The sequence below is a fragment of a genome, unplaced genomic scaffold, assembly GCF_019419815.1.
Source record: "Pyrus x bretschneideri cultivar Hongxiangsu unplaced genomic scaffold, Pyrus_bretschneideri_v1 Contig32, whole genome shotgun sequence".
In the NCBI taxonomy this organism is placed as follows: Eukaryota; Viridiplantae; Streptophyta; class Magnoliopsida; order Rosales; family Rosaceae; genus Pyrus; species Pyrus x bretschneideri.
The window spans coordinates 1,172,200-1,196,427 of record NW_025999635.1 but is presented as its reverse complement, the minus strand read 5'-3'; the positions used below and the strand labels follow the sequence as shown (position 1 = coordinate 1,196,427).

At 34.8% G+C, this 24,228-nt stretch overlaps 3 protein-coding genes and 1 long non-coding RNA gene across 4 annotated transcripts in view; 1 reads left to right on the top strand and 3 right to left on the bottom strand.

The window, feature by feature from the left end:
- The window catches only part of LOC103936744, an 86,204-nt gene that overhangs the window by 46,621 nt on the left and 15,355 nt on the right, over positions 1-24,228 (bottom strand). The gene's annotated exons all lie outside the window — the stretch shown is intronic.
- Positions 1-24,228, top strand: part of LOC103936743 (ribosomal lysine N-methyltransferase 4) — a 79,122-nt gene that overhangs the window by 51,659 nt on the left and 3,235 nt on the right. Inside the window, 5 exon segments of the mRNA XM_048590551.1 lie at positions 23,058-23,165; positions 23,529-23,598; positions 23,863-23,903; positions 24,014-24,028; positions 24,030-24,095. Of these exon segments, the coding sequence (XP_048446508.1) occupies positions 23,058-23,165; positions 23,529-23,598; positions 23,863-23,903; positions 24,014-24,028; positions 24,030-24,095 (300 nt within the window).
- On the bottom strand, positions 8,101-10,938 carry LOC103945047 (cyclic nucleotide-gated ion channel 1). Its single transcript, XM_048590559.1, has 6 exons — positions 10,610-10,938; positions 10,401-10,474; positions 9,811-10,318; positions 9,350-9,574; positions 8,747-9,039; positions 8,101-8,448 (listed from the first exon to the last, which is right to left on the bottom strand). Exons 3-6 carry the CDS (start codon positions 10,252-10,254, stop codon positions 8,301-8,303), a joined length of 1,110 nt encoding a protein of 369 aa, XP_048446516.1. The 5' UTR covers positions 10,255-10,318; positions 10,401-10,474; positions 10,610-10,938; the 3' UTR covers positions 8,101-8,300.
- LOC125480153 lies at positions 14,299-15,911 on the bottom strand. Its single transcript, XR_007260555.1, has 3 exons — positions 15,786-15,911; positions 15,645-15,710; positions 14,299-15,261 (listed from the first exon to the last, which is right to left on the bottom strand). It is a non-coding gene; the product is annotated as an uncharacterized LOC125480153 (long non-coding RNA).

Below are 24,228 nucleotides of genomic sequence, written 5' to 3'. Positions count from 1 at the left end.
ACGTTCATACAATTCAAGTTTGAGTTGTTGGAATGTTTAGGTGTTTCTTTGATTTCAATGTTTAATTTCAATACTCTTTGTTTTGTACAAATGAGGAATGGAAGAGAAGAGGGCCTAAACGTTCATACAATTCAAGTTTGAGTTGTTGGAATGTTTAGGTGTTTCTTTGATTCTCTTTGTTTTGTATCATGAGGAACTAAACCCCCCCTTGGCTAGGGGGGGATTCGAAATATATGTTTATGCTTGCATTTTGATTTGATTACTTCTAATTGCGTTTCGTAAGTTGTGGATTCAATTCGTTTAACCGTTTGATTGATAACTTATTTATGTATGTTTATTGAGAGTGCACACTTAATTTTCATGCATGAATATGACGCTAGAATATAAGTGAGTTCACCTAATAGTTACGAACTTATATTCACAAGTAGTGGAGGTTGCTTATAAACAATCGCGTTAAACGAATTCTTGGCATAAGTTTCATGCAATCATAGTAACGAATGCCTCGTCAACACTTATAATTTTCATAGAGCGTAATGATTCTTGCTTGTATCTCTATTATGCAATCATGTAGGGGACTTGTGGGGAATGTTTTGGGTTGTCGTATGCAATCATCCAATTCAATAACGTTAGGAAGATTTGAAGGTTAATTTAAGCGGACCTAATTAACCCGGGGTGATGAGTTTCATGGTTTATTGAAATGCAATTGGAAATCTTTTTATTATGCAAGTGTAACATGTGTGGAGATGAACCCCTTAGCTAGCCATAGCATCCATTCATTCCATTTCATCAATTTCATATTCACATTCTGTTTTAATTGTAATTTGTTCATTTAGTTTAATTTCGTCAAACCCTAAATCCCCCTTTACTTTATTGTCAAATTAGTTAGAAATCAATTTAGTTCGTGTTTTTAAGAGTCTTGAGTCAAGTTACAACTTAATTTCGTCCAAATTCACCAAGGTGCTCAAAACTGCCCAGAAAGTGTTTTTAAGGCAGTTTTGAGTGTTTTGGGTGATGTTTGAGTCTTTTGGTTTGTTTTAGTGTTTTAAGTGTTTAGTTTTGCATTCTTTGAGTCTAGTTTAGTGTTAAAGTGTCTTAATTTGTGTTTTAAAGTGTTTTGAATCAACCTATAATCTTAAATTCGTCCAACTTTGTGTTTAAGGTCAGAAACTGCCTAGTTAGTGTTTTTAGGCAGTTTTGAGTCTTTTGAACCTGTTTTGAGTCCTTTGAGTTTTTGTGAACGTTTTAAACTTTATTTTACATTTTTGAGTCAATTTAGAGGTTTTAGCAAGCCCTCCTAATCCCCGGTCTAGAACGATCCCTACTTGCATCCTTACTACAATTTGACAACAAGAGGGTTTAATTTGTGTGCGTATAATTCTCGCATCAAATTTTTGGCGCCGTTGCCGGGGATTAGCAACTTTGCCAATCCCTTGGATTGTTTTATTTTCGTTTGTTTTTATTTTTCCAGATTCTTAATTTTGTTTTGTTTCTTGTTTTAGGTACTAGTTCATGACTCGGAGTTCTCATCCGATTCGTGAACATATCCTGGAGTGATTGGGTTCTTCGTCCGGCTGCAAGACGTAAAAGAAAGCGCTACTTGGAGGCAACCCAATGCACTGAATAAAACAAAGCATGTTCATAAAAAAAAATAAAAAAAAAAAAAAAAAAGATACTAAACATGGAGAAAGATGGATCCTTCACAAAGGATGTTTACGTGAAGCCCCACTACGAGGCGTCGGAGCAGAAGGCATCGGAGCGGAAGGCGTCGGAGCAGGAGGCATCGGAGCTAGAGCATTCCAGGCCTCAATACTGGGTGGAACGCTAGATGACCCAGGAAAAAGGTGCCTCTGGAAGAAAGACGCAAGCCTTTGACGGTCACTTTGAACGCGACCTTGAGATTCTTGCAGCTCATCAAGCTTCCTCTTCATGCCCGACGAATAGTTATTTGCAAGCACATGCAAACTTCTATTCTCGTACTTAAGCTGTTTGATCTCCTGCTTAAGATTTTCCACCTCTGCCATCAATGATTCCACTTGACGGGACCGAGCAAGCAGGCGTTGGCCCATGTTGGACACAGAGCTCGCACACTGAACACTAAGTGCGAGGGATTCTTGAACGGCCAACTCATCGGACCGTCCTGAAAGCAGCTGGTTTAAAAAATTTGGTCTTCTTAACATTACTCAAAAGGATTTAGTTGTGACGACCTTTTGCCCTTTTATATTTCGCCCCTCCCCTTAAGGATTCCTGGCTTTGCCACTGACTACAGCTTGCCTTCGGAGAATAAGAATATGTCCCACGAGTTATAACCAATTGAATTCTTACCCTAGGTCATCTAGGGGTACCTACGATACCAGTAATTTGCGTGATTGAAAAAAAAAAATCATTGTCAAATTATAGATGCATATTGAAAATATTATTTACTAATCCATATTTTTTAACAGTCTGATAAATATTATTTGTACGTTTCATATTTACATGATGTTTCTATCAAATGAAAATTTTAGAAACAACAACATCGTACCAAACATGGAAGAAAATACCCCTAAAACCACCAAAACCAATCAAGTCATAGTCACTTTTGGTTACACCGTATTAATTTTAGAAACCAAAGTAAAGCATGTAATTAAATTAATTAAGTTTAATTTCTCAAATCAATATTTGGAAATGTCAATTAAGAAGGAGAAGCCCTGTTTAAAACAAAGGAAAACTAACAAAAATGACTTGAAAATTTTGAGTTTTAACCAAGGACCATGCTATAAGTTTATTTAATGGTTAGTACAAATCCAATATTAAACCAGCCTAATAAGATTGGTCCAAGCACTTAGTTTTCAATTTTACCCTTGATCTCTTTGCCCATTTAATCTTCTCTCCTTTTCTCGATCTCTTTGTCTAATATCTACTATCGTTTTTATTCTAAATTCGATTCTAATTTCACCATTTTGCAGTTTAATCGATCTAATCTCTCTCTCTCTCTCTCTCTCTCCCCTTCTCGATCCCAATCTTCGTTTTTCGTACCCTGCGATAGTTTGAGGCGAGAGGTGCTCAAGCAAATATACGAAGCATCTCCTCCATTGTCGAAGAGAAGTGAACAGAGGGACGAGGAAGGGCAGCCACCCTTTGCTCGTGGGAAATTGCCATTGAGAGTGAGCAAGATGGATATAGAGAACATGTGGGTTCTAGAGAGTAGTTTTATTATTTTAAAAATGTAGATTCAATTAAATATTGTAGTCTAATAAAGTGATTGATTTGATTTACAATAAAAAAAAAACTTTTAGAAGGAAAAAACATTGTTTTTCTGTTGGGACATAGTTCTTTTTTTTCTTTTTTTTTTTTTTTTTTGGTTTTGTTTTTAACCAAAAAAATAGTGTAAAAATGTAATAGGTTCCACCGGTGCCAACCTTATTCAAATATGCATGGTCGGAAGGTGTGAAAGTTATAAGGTAGTGTATACATTTCTTATATTGGTTTTAGTATTATTGATTGTAACCATTTTTGAAAACTAAACCAAAATACTATTTTTGTACTAGAGCAAAATAAACACTATTTTTGGAATTATAGCAAAATAACCACATTATTTCTGAAACTGAACCAATATAACCCACACTATTTCTAAAATTATAGAAAAACACCACACTATTTCTGAAACTGAATCAAAATAACCACACTATTTCTAAAACTGAACCAAAATAACCACACTATATCTCAAACTACTGCAAAATAATTCACACTATTTCTGAAACTGAACCAAAATAATCCATACTATTTATGAAATTACAGAAAAATAACTCACACTATTTATGAAACTGAACCAAAATAACTCATACTATTTTTGAAACTATAGCAAAATAACCACACTATTTCTGAAATTGAACCAAATAACTCATACTATTTCTGAAACTATAACAAAATAAACACACTATTTCTGAAACAACAGCAAAATAACCCACACTCTTTCTGAAATTGAACCAAAATGACCTATATTATTTCTAGAACTACAGCAAAATAACCTACACTATTTCTGAAACTGAACCCAAATAGCCCACATTATTTTTAGAACTACAACAAAATAGCCCACGCTATTTCTGAAAATTAAACCAAAATAATCTACATTATTTCTAGAAGGAAACAAAATAAATATTATTTTTGGAATTACAATAAATTAACCTACATTATTTTGAAACTAAACCAAAATAACTAATATTATTTATAAAACTGAACCAAAATAACTCATGCTATTTTTGAAACTGCAATAAAACTACACCTATTTTGAAACTGAACCAAAATAATGAGTTTTAAAACTAGGAGATTTGCAGTCTTATGAGCCAAGATTTTCACTACGTTTTGTTTGGATAAGGATATTGAAGAGCACTAACTAGTTTTAAATTATTTCTTTACACTTCACCTACTAACAAAGGTTATTTGACCCACGTGACAAAAGACAGATGTGACAGACAGAGACATGTACACAACCAAACAAATATTTAATGGGAGTGTGGCCCCGACAAACTTCACGTAGTTCAAAGCCTAATGGGGAAATTCAACTTTTTGATGGAATAGACTGACGCAATGAGACTTTCGTCACGGGCATTGGTTGGAGAAAAAAAATAGTGTTGCACATGGGCTTCCTTATTATTGATGACGCTTTTGTTTACGGTTTTTTTAATAATTTTAATAAGTGAATTTACAAAAATACCCTTCTAGTCAAATACGTTGATTTTTGTTTACGAAAATGCCCTTCGAGTCAAATAAGTTAAGTCATACATCTGATTGACATGTCTCTTTTGAATAATATATTCTGGGGTTTATGAATTAGTCTCAATATTGTTCGCTAAATATATATATATATATTTTTTTGGTTAGGAATAACAATTGCATTGATAAGGGAAATACAAAAAGAGAAAAAGGGTGAGGGCACAGACGTTCAAACCTAGATAAAAGATAGAAAATAACGGTGATTTGACCCAGAAAACAAAGAAAAAAAACAAAGGTAATTTGACCCACGTGAAACAGAAGACAGATGTGACAGACAGAGACATGTACACAACCAAACAAATATTTAATGGGAGTGTGGCCCCGACAAACTTCACGTAGTTTGATGTGAGGGATTTTGCGAGGATCAACTTTATGATGGAATAGACTGACGCAATGAGACTTTCGTCACGGGCATTGGTTGGAGAGAAAAAAATAGTGTTGCACATGGGCTTCCGTATTATTGATGAGGCTTTTAACTTTTGTTCTTATTATATTGTATCTTGTCTTTCTTATTAAATTTCAGGTCTTTTATATTAAATAAAGTTATAAAGTAATTTTTAGTTAAAATGAATTTATCTCCAACCCTCTTCGTTAAAGTTCTTTTAAAACAAAGATAATATCATGTCACATACTTCCAACTCGCACTAATTGTATCTCAAGACTGGGACCCATTACGTCAATTATTAACGGAACAAATCACTTTCCACCTTTTAAACCATCCCACCTTTCAACCGGCCATCACAATCAACTCTCACTTGCCACTGTGGCAATGTTTATATAAAAATAAAATAAGATTGAAAACAAAAAAATCATAAAGGTGAAAAAGGCACACGACCTTTCACTTGAAATCAGCCCACCACCATCCCACTACCAATTCACCTTAGGGCCCATAGCAACCAAAAATTTGTACTCGACTATTCAATTTGTGAATAGGCCCATACCCGATCCACTACAATGACTAAAGCACAATCCACATATTTTCACTTGACTGGTCTCGTAAAACCGTCACATCTATCTCGTATAACTGTCACATCTTCCCGCAAAACTCATAATTTCATAATGCACACTACTCATATTATCGTATTATCAAGAAATTTGTAATCAAGTTGGTTGAAAGCATAACAATTGCACTCGAAATCTCAAATTTACCCTTCCCTTGAACCCTTTGATATCAACTGTATAAGAAAAACATATATATTAAACTACACTAAGTAGTGGTGGTTGTGCTTATGGTGGTGGCGGCAATGATAGTCGTGACAGTTGTGGTATTGGTGGGGGTATGGTTGTGGTGGCATTATTGTGGTGTGGTGGTGGTGGTATAAGACTTTAGTGTTTGTAATGGTAGATAGTCGTGGTCATTTTCTAAGAATAAAATGTGTTTAGAAGAATAAATAATGTCATTTTTTAAAATTAATGAGCATATTACAAGAATAAAAAAATATTCATTAAAAGCTTAACTCCATTTTTATCAAAGTAACTTTTAAAAACAATCTACAAGTTGCTTTTAAAAACCGATGTCTAAAAGTCATTGTTTTTTAAAGTAAGTAAGAGAATTTATTATTTAACATTAAAATAAAACAGCTTTTGGTGAAGAAAAAAAAACAACATAAAACTGAACCTAACTCTTGCGTATAAATTGCTGTAATCGAAACAAACGGGAAGAAGTGACTTTAGTAAACAAATATATAAAAATAAACATAACAATTTTGGATCAAACACCACCATTTCATTCAACTCCATTCCAATTGCAAACACACATAGGAAACTTAGTCCAAAATCACTTTACAAAGCTACGTAACAAGAACCCTAACAATTGTTTAACATTCTAAACCAACCATGACACCTAATTAATACGTAATAACAACTAAACCCAACCCGTTAACCCATTTATTGACAGCAAGACTTGAAAACCCCAAAAAAGCCCTAGCCACCGAGCCCATAGAGGGTCGATCCTTGCGTCTTGAGCACATAGACCACATCCGTGGCGGTCATCGTGTTTCGGCAAGTGTGCTCAGTTTATGTCACGGCGTCTCTGGTCACGTTCTCCAAGAACATCTTGAGCACAACACGTGTCTCCTCGTAGATTGATCAAGTTGCTGATACGGTTCACACCACCTCTACAAGCCAAACAGTGGATGGCTGGCTTAGAGAGATTTTTCAGTGTGACCGGCATACAGGGTGATATACTACTTATTATTATACAAATGATGAGATATATGTGTTAAAAAGTTAATAACTTAAAAAATAAAATTTCTCACAATTTGCATAAAAAGTCGTACTATACCACATACAATGAAAAATTTCTCGCTGGCTTGGTGATGCCCTGGATGTTGTCGCCGAGAACCTTACGGTGACGTGTTGCACATCAGATGTTGTTATCAAATAAACCCATTTTGCTGAGGATTATGATGCATCCATCGAGGTAAAGAATCCAAATATGTTAATCAATTTGTTGTGTTTTCCAATAAATTTTTAACTTTTCGACGTTTAATGCAATTTTGAATTGCATCTTTAATTTGATAGCTTCCAACTCATTTGAATCAAATCTCAGATATAGGAGTTTTTACTTTCACTTTTTGAATTTAATTCTTTCGATTCGAACGAAATTAGTTGAATTGAGAAAGCAAATCTCTTGCTATCTGCAACTCTCCAACAAAACCAATGACTGTGGCTTTCAAGGTTGTAAATTTTCACCAGATAAATTTATGTGTTTGTTCAATTTGTACTGTTAGAGATTTGCAATCTTGATTTTGGTGTAAAGTTAGTTCAGGGGAAGGGACTGGTGGTAGAAACAGAACATTGGAGGTGTGGTGCTGTGGTGGTATAAAGGTTATTTCAGAAATAATAGTGAGTGGAAAAATGAGAGTAAATTTTTTATGATGGGTGGAACAATAATGTGGATGGAAAAATAGGACAATGAGGTGGGTTCAACATCACTTATTTTCTTAAGGTAATAATTAAAAGAATTTCTTAATTTGTTTTTGTCCATGTGACGCAATGGTGGTAGCCACATCATCACAAATGTGGAACCCATTGTAATCTCGTCATTACTTAACGGTTAACTTAACAAATTTTCTAAATGATGTATCAATTGAAATGAAACAAAAGTAAACGCATTAGATTGAAATGTTTTAAAGATGTTGTATGAGATTGCAATTGCACCCTGAAGGGTAAAATATAATTTACCCTAAAATCCAACATACATGACGAGAAATTTCTCTATAGCTAGAACTAGAACACAGCCACATGGTGTCACTACTCATTCAAATGACACACATATTTGGTTTTCTATTAATATATCCTAAAAGGGGAAATATCATCTATGTCATCTACTTATAACACGTAAAAAATACATTACGTGACAAGTATTCTTGTTACAAGTAAAAATTTCTTATACATGGCATTCAAATTTAGTGAGGAAAAAATTCATACTTAACATATAATTAGTTCAAGAATACTTAACATATATTAGGTTGGTTAGAGTGAATTTAATGGATATCAAAATCTTCATAGATCAAGTTTACGTTGTTAGAGTAATTAATTAGCACTTAATGATAAGTGTAAGAAAAGTTTTTTAAACAAACCTGCAAATTTCCAATGAGATATAAAAACAGGAGCAAGCCAGTTATAGAAATAAAAACTGTATAGAGGTTCTCCCATCCATCTACACTGGGCTCAAGATTTGAACCAAGGGAACTGCAAAAATCAAATTAATGGATCAATATATATGATAACCAATTTCAAGTTATTTGGTTTTGGTTCTACGGTTACTTCCTAAAATTTATCCAAGATAACATTTTAGTCTCTCAACTTGATTGTTAATTCTATGAGTCTTTCTACTCGACTCTATTTTGTAAAAGTAGTGCTTTAGTTTTCGATGTAATATTCATATTCTCAACAAAAAAAATTAATGTAAATTGTCAACAAATTCAGAGACCTTAAAAAGAGCATTAAACCTAAATTCTTCAACAAACAAAGATAAAAATGTACAAACCTTAAATTTCGTAAACCCCACCAAAAATAGTTCAAGAACTTTTGGAAATAATTGGTTGATCCTACAACACCATATTGAAGCACAGTAGCAAATATACCAAAACTGAAGAGCATTGTGTCTGATGAATTGTCACTGACAGAGCATAAATCATTTAGAATTGTGGTATTTCTAAATGCGTGGTGATCATGACAACCAAAAAATCTATTATCACATCCATCATTTTTGAGACATGCAGAATGCCAGCACATCATCATTCGTTGTATAGCAAAAAAATACCACAGGGCTCCGACTACCTGAAAATTAAATAAACAACCAAAAATGGGAAAAATTTAAAAATATTTCTGATATTATTTTTAAAAATGCTACTCTTACCATCTAGCTATACCATCTTCAATAGAGATGAGACCCACATGCGTAGGCGGACCCTATCTCTATTAAAAATATGATAGAAATAATGGTACAACTAGGTGATAAATGTAACATTACTTCATTATTATTTCAAAATAGTCATTTCACGCTCTTTCTAATAAACAAAAGTGAGACAAGAATAATAAGAATTGATTCGACAAACAAAAATAAATAAGGATATATATCGAAACTTACATGACTAGCAATAATGTACATACAAAAATTGAGTACACCTTTAATCCATATAGGAGTCTCACTAATCTCTTCTTCATGAGTCTTTTTAAGTTCCATAGACGAGAGGTAGATGCGAAAAACTCGTGGTATATATTGCAATAAAGCAAACATGTTCATAAAAACCATCCTTGTTGTAGTCAAAGATCTCAAGTCACTCATTTTTGAGAAGAAAATGAGAATTGCCACCTGGATAGTGGATATACATTAGTAGTATCAACAATCAAAATATGATAATATCATGAGCAACTCGATGGATTAATGACAAAGCCGTCTAGAACACAAAATTAATGCGCTCGCTAACGAAGTGTATGTAAGACCCACAGTGTGTCAGTTTTGTGCATTTAACATTGAAAAACCGCTTTGGCCGCACACAAAGTAAATGGGGAAAACAATTACTCCAACAAAAGGATTTGATTTCTTACCTGTGGAAGGGGAAGAAGAGCTACAATGTCAATCAAGATATCATTTGATGCCCATATCGTCTTGGCTATTCTTGGCACACAAAATTTCAATACGAAATTGAACTTCATCTGGTGTTGTCTGCGGTTAGGTTCATTATTTAAACTCGAATAGTTTTCAGATCTATAAATTCGAATAATAATGTCCATTAAATAGAAAAAATCTATGACTGATCTTGAGAGAAGAACTCTTATCTTCAACTTTGGGTCTAACATAAGGCACTTGAAATCATCCTTCAGAATTGGAATGTAGAGGAACAATGGATCAATTAAGACAGCGCACAAACACAACGCTAGGAATATTTTCTTCCAGTATTTTTGATCCAAAGATTCGTGTGGTTTTTGAGTTTCCTCTCCACTCCATAAACTTAATGCATCTTCAGGTTGCATGTCAGAGTAATTTCCCATTCTGGCCCTTGGATTTGAATCAGACAAAACTCACCGGAGCTCCAGGGTGTCTTCCTCCTTCGATCTGCATACAAGGCTCTCCAAACTCAGCAACAAACCTCAATATTTAAACTACACAACAACACGAAGCAATTTGAGCTGGTTACCACTCTTTGTTAGACCGAGTCAGACTTCCAGTTCGGATGCAAACTCTTCAGTTTGTTATCTCAGTCCACAGTCCCTATCCAAGAAGTCTGTTAGGTCTTGTTTAAATTTGAATATTATAAAGACAAAGCGGTTTGAGGGTATGCAATTCACTTGAAACATTTGCACACTGTGCTACGCTTTACTAAGTGTTCCAAGTTTTACACTTTACCTTCGTTGGGAAACCACCGTGGGCGATCGGAAAGCTTAGTCCGATTCGGAGCTCCGAAATGGGGCCTCCGTGCACAGTTCCCTGCGAAACGGAGCTCGGGTTCGAGCTCGTGACGTCGAGAGGATCAAAATGGTGGTTGTCTGATAGTTTTTTCGGTTCGCCTGAGGTGGCGTTGTCTTTGTTGCAGAGAGAGGAGACAGACTTCTGATTGGATGAGAGAAGACAGGAGAGAAGACAGACTTCTGATTGGAACAAAATTAAGGTTTTGTTCCAACTTTTTGTCCTGGGATTCTTCGATGTTGCTTCTAGTGCAGTATGATGATTGATGGAACAATAAAAAGGTTTTGTGAAGTGTGACTTGGGTTTGGAAGATTATTGTTTCATTATTCGAGTAATATCATCCAGGGACGCCAAGAATATTAGGACAAAAACATTATTCTTTTTATATAAAACTTCATTTTAATCCTTTGCAAAGATGACTATTAGATTAAAACTATGAGTAAGATCAAAATCTAATTTTAGCCCCTTGAAACATTAATAACCTCATTTATTAATTATATTTTGATTTTTTAATTATTTCTCTTTTCTTCCTAATTTTTAATGTATTAATTTTCATTTCATTTCATTTATCATAATATATTTTGTTGTAAACATTTAGATAAACTAATTTTTGTTATACAATATATTTCAATGTACTTTGTATTCTTCATTCAAGTACATTAAATTCATTATAATACATTTCGGTGCATACATTTAGATACACACATTTCTGTACATAATTACGATTCAAACATTTAGGTACATTAATTCAATATTAATAAATTTCGGTACATATATTTCTGTCACATCCCGGCCCGGGCGGGACCACTTCCCGGGCCCACTCCACCACCGTAGCACGATATTGTTCGCTTTGGGCTCTAACCACGCCCTCACGATTTTGTTTCTGGGAACTCACACGAGAACTTCCCGATGGGTCACCCATCTTGGGAATGCTTTCGCGCGCTACTCGCTTAACTTCGGAGTTCCTATGGAACCTGAAGCCAGTGAGCTCCCAAAAGGCCTCGTGCTAGGTAGGGATGGGAATATACATATAAGGATCACTTCCCTGGGCGATGTGGGATGTCACAATCCACCCCCTTTAGGGGCCCGACGTCCTCGTCGGCACACACGCGACCAGGGTTAGGCTCTGATACCAAATTGTCACATCCCGGCCCGAGCGGGATCACTTCCCGGGCCCACTCCACCACCGTAGCACGATATTGTCCGCTTTGGGCTCCAACCACGCCCTCACGATTTTGTTTCTGGGAACTCACACGAGAACTTCCCGATGGGTCACCCATCCTGGGAATGCTCTCGCGCGCTACTCGCTTAACTTCGGAGTTCCTACGGAACCTGAAGCCAGTGAGCTCCCAAAAGGCCTCGTGCTAGGTAGGGATGGGAATATACATATAAGGATCACTCCCCTGGGCGATGTAGGATGTCACATTTCGGTACACACATTTAGGTATATTAATTTAATATAATACATTTCGGTGCATATATTTTGGTACATACATTTCAGTACTAACATTTAAATACATTAGTTCAATATAATACATTTCGGTACTAGCGGGTACATTAATTGAGTCTTTCAAGCTTGAAAAATGTTAAATAAAATTAATAATTAAAAAACTCTTTTTTGGTCAAAAAATAAATTAAAATTTGTATGTTAATAAATTTAAATATTTAATGGGAGACATTAAATAAAATGCGCATTAATTATTTTGAATTAAGGACACATCAAGAGATTATAATCAATATGTAATCTAACATCTGGTTTATTTTAAATTTCAATCTTCTTGAAGGATTAAAGTCAAAAAACCCTAGTTTTTAATGGTTTGACTTATTTCTACAATCAATTTCAGATAAGGAAAATGTTTAGGCTTTTTTTAATTCAAACAATGTAATGGTTCATGGTTGAATTTCACTTTTAATGATTGAAAGAAAGAATCAAACCATCAATCGGTACATTACGTAGACTATAAATATAATTTAAAAATATGGTTTCTCTAGCATCACTCTTTAGATAATTGTAAGATCCCACATCGCATAGGGGAGTGATCCTTATATGTATATTCTCATCCCTACCTAGCACGAGGCTTTTTGGGAGCTCATTGGCTTTGGGTTCCATGGAAACTCCGAAGTTAAGTGAGTAGCGTGCGAGGTCACTCCCATGATGGGTGACCGACTGGGAAGTTCTCGTGTGAGTTCCCAGAAACAAAACCGTGAGGTGTGGTCGGGACCCAAAACGGATAATATCGTGCTATGGTGGTGGAGCGGGCCTGTGATGTGGTGGACCCCGGGCCGGGATGTGACAATTTGGTATCAGAGCCTAACCCTGGCCGTGGTGTGCCGACGATGACGTTGGGCCCCTAAGTGGGGTGGATTGTATGATCCCACGTTGCCTAGGGGAGTGATCCTTATACGTATATTCCCATCCCTACCTAGCACGAGGCCTTTTGGGAGCTCACTGGCTTCGGGTTCTATGGGAACTCCGAAGTTAAGCGAGTAGTGCAAGAGCACTCCCATGATGGGTGACCCACTGGGAAGTTCTCGTCTGAGTTCTTAGAAACAAAACCGTGAGGGCGTGGTCGGGCCCAAAACGGACAATATCATGCTACGGTGGTGGAGCGAACTCGGGATGTGGTGGACCCCGGGCCAAGATATGACAATCTGGTATCAAAGCCTAACCCTGGCCGTGGTGTGCTGACGAGGACGTCGGGCCCCTAATTAAGGGGGGTGGATTGTAAGATCCCACATCGTCCAGGGAAGTGATCCTTATATGTATATTCTCATCCCTACCTAGCACGAGCCCTTTTGGGAGCTCACTGGCTTCGGGCTCCATGGGAACTCCAAAGTTAAGCGAGTAGCGTGCAAGGTCACTCTCATGATGGGTGACCTACTGGGAAGTTCTCGTCTGAGTTCCCAGAAACAAAATTGTGAGGGCGTGGTCAAGGCTCAAAACGGACAATATCGTGCTACGGTGATGGAGCGGGCTTGGGATGTGGTGGACCCCGGGCCGAGATGTGACAATAATAGTGCCACTACATAAGTGAATCTCATCTTAATAATTTTATATTTTTCATTGTAACCATGATGTGATATTATCAGTTCATTGGGTGACACCTTAACTATTATTGATTGATTTTGAAGAAAAAGATTTTGTTATTCACTTGTATTAAATGTTATAACATCTAAATTAATAGCATTATGTACCGATGTGATTGCCAAGTTGAAAACTTCTTCACAATGATGCCCAAAGAGATAGAAAATCGGCTGTAATGGCATATAATTGAATGGAGGTCAATTTTTTTTTTCTTTTGATTTGATTTGTATTGGTGCTATTTTGTTGGTATAATTCTAAGAGATTGGCTATTCGGATCGTTGAAATACATTACGGAGTGCATCCTATAAAAACTTGTGTTAAAAAAGGTCATGTCATGGATCCGCTCCCTTTAGGTATACATGAGAAGAAAAAAGGGATTAAAAAATGATAGAGGAAATGAGGGAGAAAATGTATGCTTATTTTTTGCTCTAAATACAGAAAAATGTTAAAAATTTCTTTTCAATTAACTTGTAGTTATATTTTGTGTACAATCCATATACATTTCACATGCCTCTCACTACATGAACAACCAACAAAATGACGACGCAAAAAGAATCTTAATCTTAACTAATACGAGGTTGTTAATCTAGGACTTTTAAGTAGTTGATTAACTATGTTGGTGTTTAATGTGCTAATCATGTATGCAGAGGCAGATCCATTTTATGGTCCCGGTGCTCCCGAGACCATCAGGAAGTTTGAAGAATCACCTATGAGGACCTCCAAGGACCACCCAATGGCCCGGACATGTGGTGGAAGAGAGAAGGCTGTGCAACAAAAGTTTTAAATCAAAAAGAAAGATCTAATTTCAGACGAGGAGGAACACATAAAAGACCACCATGACTCTGTTGTTCTTGGACCTTTTCCAACGAAGAAGAAAGGCTTTCTCTCTCCATTTCCCACATGACCAACTCCCCATTTTTCTTTTTCTTTTTCCTTAATTGTTGTCCAATCAAGTTATGCCACATAGCATATTAATTAATAAATGGATGTGTATTACTCAACCAATTCTTATATACCATATGTTTGACACTGTTATTATTATTTTTTTTTAAATTCAATATAAATTCATACGAACTCGCAGTCACTTGACCTTTCATCTCATACCATCAAATTTACTAAATACTAAAGCAAAAATTATGGTATTTTGTACGTTATATGTTAAATAATAAACTTAATTAAAATAATAAACTCAAATTACCAATATAAGTATAGTTTAAGTGTAAATAAACACTTATTTACATTATATAATAATTTTACTTAAATTTGTCTATTTTGCAGAGGCCCCTACCTAGGCATTAGGCCTAGCATACCTTGATTAAGACATCCCAGTGTTAGAATTTTGGATCAGCCACATGTTTTACCACTTTACGAGGCAAAATATTATGTTTACACTAAGATCCCTACAATCTTTCAATCCATTTCATGTAGGCATAACTATTAGAATTTTCAATTTCTATCTTTCAACCCTTGAACTCTATCACGATTGCAATCCTTTAATTTCCAACACCTATTACAATAAAAACAAATTAAAATAACAACAAAAAGTTATCAAAATTATGCTCGTCTAATCTTGATTGTTTGTTAAATTCAAGTTTTGAATATCATCATAACAATTAGTGTGCAAAAAAATTAATTTAACATAATATATTGTAATATTACTAAATATTATCAATTTATGTTATATTTAATATTGTTATTTTAACAAAAATGCTTAATATTCATTTCCATTTTCTCATAACAATTCAAGTGACAAAATTAATTAATTAGACTAAATATTTATTAATTTAACATAAATCATAGCAATTTATCTAAATACTTAAATTAGAATTTTTAAATAAATAAACTTGTGTATTATACAATTTAAAAATTAAGAAATTTAGTGATCGAAACCTGAATTATGAAAGAATTCCATCGTCAATCAATTCTTTATGTACTCAACTAGCTCAAATAAAATCCCTACAAAATTAAATTGTAAATAAAAATTAAACATAAGAGGAGAAAATAAAAATACTAGAAGCAAGAAAAACTTACTGTGAAGAAGAAGGAATTAATGAAGCTGGAAGAACAAATAAGAAACATGTGAGAGAGAAAGAACAAAACATGGGGGAGAGTTTATAAATTGGAAGAAGAAATAAGAAAGATGTGAGAGAGTAAGAAGAAAACACAGGGAGGGAATATAAAGGCCACCAATCTGTCGCCTACAATCGACACTGGGTTTCAAAATATTTAAAAAAAAATTAAAATCCATGTCGGCTACAACTAACACATGCTTTGAAAATATTTAAAAACTTTCATTAGTGTCGGGTAGAAGCAACACCAGTCTTCTTTTAACCGACGCTAACTTTATGTCGTTACAAGCGACACGGTTTTTTTTTTATGCAACAACACTAATTAAAAAATATTAAAATCTATGTCGGTTATAAGCGACATTAACAGTTTATGTCGGTTATAAGCGACATAGAGCGATATAGACAATTTATGTCGCTTATAACCGACAATAATTCCAACACCATAGTAAGTAGATGTCGGAAATGTCTTATCCGCCACTATGTTATATAAAACCGACACAATGAGGCCTTTTTGTAGTAGTGACATATGTATGGGTTTGAATTTTGCAAAATTATAGTTTTGTTCCAACTTTTTGTCCTGGGATTCTCTTGGCGTTGCTTCTGGTGGAGTATGATAAATGATGGAACAATAAAAAGCTTTTGTGAATTGTGACTTGGGTTTGGAATATTGTTATTATTATTCGAGTAATATTATCCAACGACGCCAAGAATATTATCCAATAAAAAGCTTTTGTTATTATTATTCGAGTAACATTATTGTTTTTAATGGTTTGATTTTTTTCAATAATCAATTTCAGATAAGGAAATGATTCAACTTTTTAGACTATATTTTTAAGATAGTGCACATTGTCTTCTTGTTTTGTACGTGTAATGAATATTGTACTTCTTTAAATAATAAAAAATAAAAAATAAATAAATAACTTGTAGTTATACCATTCATATAGATTTCACATCTCTCTCACTATCCTTTCCTCCGATATGAACAACCGATGAAATGTCAACGCAGAAAGAATCTTAATCTCAACTAATACGAGGTTGTTAATCTAGGATTTTTAAGTGGTTGATTTCGGTGTTTAATGTGCTAATCATGTACGCAAAGGCAGATCCATTTCATGGACCCCGGTGCTCCTAGGTCCATCTAGAAGTCCGAAGAAGCGCATATGAAGACCTCTGAGGATCACCCAACGGTCTGAGCAGGTGGTGGAAGAGAGAAGACCATCATGACTGTGACGATGTTGTGCAACAGAAGTTTTGAACCAAAAAGAAATATTTAATTTCAGACGAAGATGAACATAGAGAAGACCACCATGATTCTGCTGTTCTTCGACCTTGGTTCCAACAAAGAAGAAAGGCTTTCTCTCTCTATTTCCCACGTGACCGACTCCCCATTTTTCTTTTTCTTTTTTTTCTTAATTGTTGTCCAATCAAGTTGTGTCACTTAGTATTTTAATTAATAAAGGGCAGGTTGGTTCACTTAGCATTTTAATTAATAAAGGGATGGTGTATTAGTCAACCAATACTTTTATACCATATGTTTGAGACCATTATTTTTGTTTTAAAATTCACTATAAATTCATCCGACCTCTAAAAAAATATTTCGTAGAGTACTACGAATTTGTAATCACTTGACCTTTTATATCGTACCATCAAATTTACTACAATGTTAAGCGAAAATTAAGATATTTTTGTTTGTTATATTTAAATAAACTTAATTAAAATATTAAACTCAAATTCTCGATACATGTATATATTTTTTAAGTGTAGATAGACACTTATTTATATAATATATAATAAATTTACTTAAATCTACCTAGTTTGCGTAGGCCCCCGCCTAAGCCCTGTCTTGGCACATAGGCACTAAACCCAGCCCGTCATCCGACTAACACCTAGCGTAATTTAATTAGGACCACCCAATGTTACAATCTTGCATCCGCCACTACATCTATGGGTTTGGATTGTGCAAAATTATAGTTTTGTTCCAACTTTTTTTCTTGGGATTCTTTTGGTGTTGCTTCTAGTGCAGTATGAAAATTGATGGAACAATAAAAAGGTGGTGTGAATTGTGACATTGGTTTGGAATATTGTTATTATTATCCGAGTAATATTATCCAAGCACGCCAAGCATATTAGAACAAAAACATTATTGTTTTTAATGGTTTTATTGTTTTCCATAATCAACTTCAGATAAGGAAATGCTTCATCTTCTTAGACCATATTTTTTAAACCAAATGATGTGGTGGTTGAATTATATTTTAATGATTTAAGAAAAGTATCTAACCATCAACCGACACATCATATGTCGTCTACAAATATGATTTAAAAAGATGATCTCTCTAGCATCATCCTTCAGACAGTATTGTCAATGTTGCTATAGAAGTGAATATAGAAGTGAATCTCATCTTTACTAATTTAACATTTTTCAGTGTAACTAGTTTCATTATTATCAATATGATGTATCGGTGACACCTTAAATATTATTGATTGATTTTGAAGAAAAGGATAGTGTTATTCACTAGTATTGTAAGTTATAACTTCTAAATTAATAACACTTGTAAAGGTATGATTATCGAGCTGAAAACTTCCTCTCAATGATGCCCAAAGAGAGAGAAAATGGGCTATAATGGCGTATAATTGAATGGAGTTAAACTTTTTTTTCTTCTTTTGAGTTGATTTGTAATGGTGCTATTTTGTTGGTATAGTTCGAAGAAATAGAGGATTCAAATTGTTGAAATATATTACGGAATAGGCTCCACAAAAACTTATTTCAAAAATTGTGTTAAAAATGTGGTGTCATTGATCCGACTCCTTTAGGTATACATGAGAAGAAAAAGGGATTCAAATGATAGAGGAAATGAAGGAGAAAAGTAATGACTATTTTTGGCTCAAAATACAAAAAGTTGTTATCAATTGACTCGTGGTTGTACTTTATCATTCATATACATTCCTTTCGCATTCTCCCAGTATCATTCCTCCTCCGACACTCCATATTTTATGGGGCTTTGTCTTTTGTGCTTTTTCTTGTAAGCTTTGGCGAAATCATTCATGTACATTCCTTTCGCATGTCTCCCACCATCCTTTCCTCCTCCGAGACTCCATATTTTATGGGGCTTTTTCTTTTGTGTTTTTTCTTGTAAGATTTGGCGAAAAGATAACTAGGATACTCAGGTGGACAACACGATTTGTACTTGGCATAGCAACATTGACATGCTATTTACAAGCCACGTGCTCATCATCATAATCAACATGTTATCATTCAACCATGATTTTGTGTACCCTATCTTGTGTGATTCGAGAAAAGAGAAAATCCATTTTATTAATACTTTAAGTTTATAAAACTTTCTGTTTAAACACGAGAAATTATTTTCACATTATTTTTCTTCTTCAGCACGCTTGAGATAAATTTTAAGGGGTGGATCATATTTGAATTTTATTGGATTTTAAAGGCATTTCCACTAGTTCCACACGAATTTCATAGGATGTCCTAGTTTTACAGCTCAAAGCAGTAGAGAGTAAATTAATTGAAATATTAACGAGTGTGGAATGACTTCTGTTCAGCAATTCGAAAATAAATTCTGGAAAGTAAATCTGCATATATATGTACATGCTTCAATCCCCCAACAGTAATACCAGCTTCCAAGTTGAGGAATGAGCCGGACGTCTGTCAGGAACGGATTTTATATACATGAGACAGAGAGGAGGATAATTTGACAGTTAGAAATCCCAGAATTACATATTAACAACGAATTTGAATAATTTGAATAATTTGAAAGGGTATGTATATTCATGATATATATGCCTTCAACAGATCTGTGAAATTGCATACCTATCACATAAGTATGTACATACGCTATAGCTGTTTCACCCTCTCGCTCTAGAGTTTTGTTCTGCAGGTCACATAGGCAACGATGCAGCTCAAAGCCAAAGAAGCTTTGGGAGTCAACTCCATATAAAGTGAACTCGATTGTACCAAGCCTAGGACACTCCTGATTAATAGATAAGTGGAAAACAGTAAACTACAGATCGATAAACAACTGTTAGAGGATACGGGGTTTTAAGAGCAGACAGGCCTGCTTGCAGATAAATTTAGGCTCAAGAGTCATGCCTATGACTTGCAGAATTCCTGTTTGAATTGGTCAGCCAGGTAATCCCATTGCTTTGGCTCAAATAAAACCTGGAAAACATAATTAACAAAAGAATAAAAAAATTACAATCAGAGATTAACCTGTACCATGCAGCTCCAAAGATAAATAGAACCACCAAACCAATACATCTCCCTAAAATGTGTAGTTCAAAATATATTATTTCCCAAGGAGATGGCACAGAAAATGAGTCTATTCTTGAAAACCTAGTCCTAAAATGTGTACCGGGAATATTGAAGGCATTAATCTGTGAGGAACTACCACCACAAAGACATGGTGCAGGCAAATATGTGCTAGTTTGTGTTCAACAAAACATCTTTCCTGCATGGTAATGAGTTCAACTAAACATGGGTACCATTTAGCACATTGTCCTATTCAGCACATTCCCACAAGATGTGAGGAAAACAGAGACCATAATCTCAAAAGCTCAATCCACAGTTAATTTCAGATTAGTAAAAACCTATAAGGCTGCCAAAGAATCAAAGTACTCCGTAAAAGAATTTCCCAATCAAGGGAAAAATGGATCACCTTGTACGTAGCACATTCTGTAGTACTCTTATAAGCTACTGCTACAAAGACCTGCCGCAATTCTTTGATCTGAGTAGTTCCCCATGGTGGTGCTAGGTCTTTTTGAGCATATGTGATCGCTCGCAAGTTATTTTCAGCTCGTACCAACTCTATAAACTCTTGAAGTCTCAGCTGAAACTCGAATTTGCTCTGCCATCAATAAAGAATTCAGTATTAGATAATACCAAATAATCGAACTGCAATTCAATTGGTATAACTGTCAACAGAAATCTTTGTCTAGTTATCTAATTTGAGGAAGGAAACAGTTCGCGGTACCAACTCAAATAAATGAATTTCAAGAACCATTTTATCAGAAATTCACAAGCAGTTGTTAGAAACTTAGTAGAACCAACATACATATGGAAGCAACGCAGCTACGACTACAGGGAATCTTTCACAACAACATAGCAGCATTATGACTTAGAGTCCAAGTATGATAGAGCATACAATAGAAATCCAATCTCGAACAAATAAGTCAAATTTCACATCTAAGAATGCGAGGACAGGACACGTTGAAAGAATCAGTATCCTATACTTATGTACAGAGTATTTGTTTGCTAATTTCTTTCAGAAACAGACAACAAAACATATAGCTTTATTGACACAAGAGTAGTATTAGCAAACTCTTCCAATCCACCAAATAGCAAGCTTCTCCACCCTACCCTCCTCCCCCAAAACGGAAGGAAGTGCATACCACTTTTTTTTACACAACTTTTGACACAAGTTGTTATGGGACCCACTTCATAATGTATGTCAATGATCAAAACTGTCTATCTTATAGGTCTTCTTTCAAAGATCATTTCTATAAAAAAATCAACCAAATTTGAAACTATATGACCGTTGGATTATGGCAGATAGACGGTTTTGATCTTGAAAATACAATACGAAATTTTTGCGCTTTGTTTTTTTTGTTATTTGCTGCTTTGCCGAAACTTGCTTTGGTTTTTTCCCGTTCCCATTGTGGTTGGAATCTTTTCACCGTTGTGGTCGGAATTTACCACCAAAATACAAATATTACCAATTTTCTACTCATATTCAATGTTAATGTACGTGTAGTCACTTATGTCAATTTACGTAAAAATTCAACAAAATGCATCAAATATGTGAAATTGGTACTTCTGCCAAACCAATACCTCTAGATGACTTGGTAAGAATTTTGTTAACTACAAATTGTCTTTGGAGAAAAAGATTATGTCCCACGAGCTATAACCAATTGGATTCTTAGCCTAAGTTATCTAGGGGTCTTGTGGATCTAACTATAACGTTTTTAAAGATGATGAACTAATGTAGTTATGGTACAATTTGTTTGTTGGTAGTTTCATTATCAAATTGACGAGTCTTCCTTGTTATTTTTCGAAGCAACCCATTGATGTTGTTTCATTTCCTTCTTTGAGTAGGTAATGTTTTGAAGATAATTTCGTATTTGATCTTTGTATTGCTTTTTGATCATATGGTAATTTTATCATTCATTGTTAATGGTCTTGTCGAAGCAGTGGAACAAGCTTCTTAGAGTCTTGGATTCTCTAAACCATTATTAGAATTCCCTAATAATGATTATGCTTAAACATTTGTATCATGTAAACTCTACATTATTAATGAGAGCTCTTTTACCTTTGTGGACGTATCCCAACTTGTGAACAACATATATCTTGTATTTTTCTCTTTATCTCTATCTCTTTACACACTATCTTTATTTAGTGACCGAACCAACTTTTCGAACGTCACACCTTGACATTTCACATTGTTTTAAAATTAACCCGATTTTGTACATCAATAGTTTCATAACAATATTGAATATTAAAGATCCAAACGTTGAGGGGCATTATAGCAACAGCCATTCAATTTTGACTACATTTCTCATATATACGTTGTATGACTATCAACTTAGAATGTTGACAAAATCATTTCTTTGAACTTTTTTTATATTTTAAAATGGGACAATTAGTGGTAAATTACAATTATTCATTCCTTTCGAGCCTGGAAAAACTATGAAAATTTTCACCTTATCAGTAGCCCTGTCAAACAAACTCATCAACTCGGAACATCAAACCCGACACCTTTTACATTTTTTTTTATTTTATGATGCCAAATTGCCAATAATCCATACCCCACGCAAACACCGTAATTCCATATTTTGCGATGGAGTTGGCGATGCTGCAAAAAATGTGCAATGTGGATTGCTGTTCTAGTTTAATTACTATGTTGTGGAAAGGTTTTTTCTGTGGAGTTTGGGGTTTTTGTTTATGCAGGATTCCGGGTGGACCCCTTACATTGGCTGGCTTCCTCGCCCGGAGGGATGCATTGCACGGTGAGTGTTATATGATATTAAGTTATCATTTGCATTCCTAGAGATAATTTGGTAGGTTATGTTGTTAGACGGTCAATTCAGACAGCATGTGTTGAACATGAATGGAAAATAATTTAACTGAGCAATGGTCCTTACTTGTAGTTGATTCGTTTGGTTGTACACATTTCTTGAATGGCAAGAATTCGCTGTTATTGACTTGCTGTTGTTTGTATATTCTTAGATATTTTGGAGTGACGATGAGCTGGAGCTGATTCGCCAAAGCTCTGTATGTCAGGAAACAATTAATCAAAGATCTCAAATCAAAAAGGAATTTTTGGTAATTAGGACGGTAAGTACTTGATTGTTTCATACACTGGTTAATGGTTTTGGGACGTTCATGCTTGAACCTCTGCCATGTGTATGCTTTAAGTTTAATATCATCATCTCTATTCGGGATTTAAACTGTTGGTGGCATGTAATTCAATGTCCCTTTATCTTATTCTTGAATGATCTGGCAAAATTAATCAACCAGAGTAACCCGTCAACTGTTGGTGGCACACATTCTTCAGAATTTGGAATAGTTGGGATCCCGTCAACTTAATAACTTTTGAAACCTAATCAAGTCAATACTTACCTGAGATATGAGATGGTTGTCAATCACTTCTTTGTTATTAACTTCTAGATTCTGATTATTGCTATGACATATTTTCAGGCTCTCAAGAACTTCCCTGAAATGTCCAAAAGTATCACCTTTATGGATTTCATGCACGTATATGCTTTAGGTAAGCTTCTCCATTTTAAAGCATTTTCATGTCCTAAACTGTCTGAATAAATTGCTTCAATTGTACTTAATTCCAATTTTTTGAATAAAATGAATGAATGCCAGCAGCGGTGTAGATGTTCAATGGCATCCAATTTCATATACTTTAGTTAGTTATATCTCCATTTACCTATATATCTATTCATTCCGATTTTATATGATTGCTGGATACAAACTATTCTAGATAATACAACTTATTCTCACTGGTTCGTGGTGGATTTCGCAGTTACTTCTCGAGCATGGGGAAGCATGAAGGGTTATTCCCTGGTAACACATTTATAAAGATTCCGTTGTAAATAGTGTTATGAACTTTATGATGGAAGTTCAATTATTTCCCCTTTAGATGTGAATTTTTGGATTTTCAATTTATTTTATAGATCCCATTTGCTGATTTTTTTGAATCATGACGGCACTTCAGAATCAATAGTGTTGAGTGACAACAACAAACATATCTCAGAGGTACTCTCTCTCTCTCTCTCTCTCTCTCTCTCTCTCTCTCTCTCTGCGTTTTGATTCTCTATCTCACATCTTGATTTGGTTATAGGAGTGCAAGAATTTTATATTCTCTTTTTTCATTCTGCACTCTTATGGA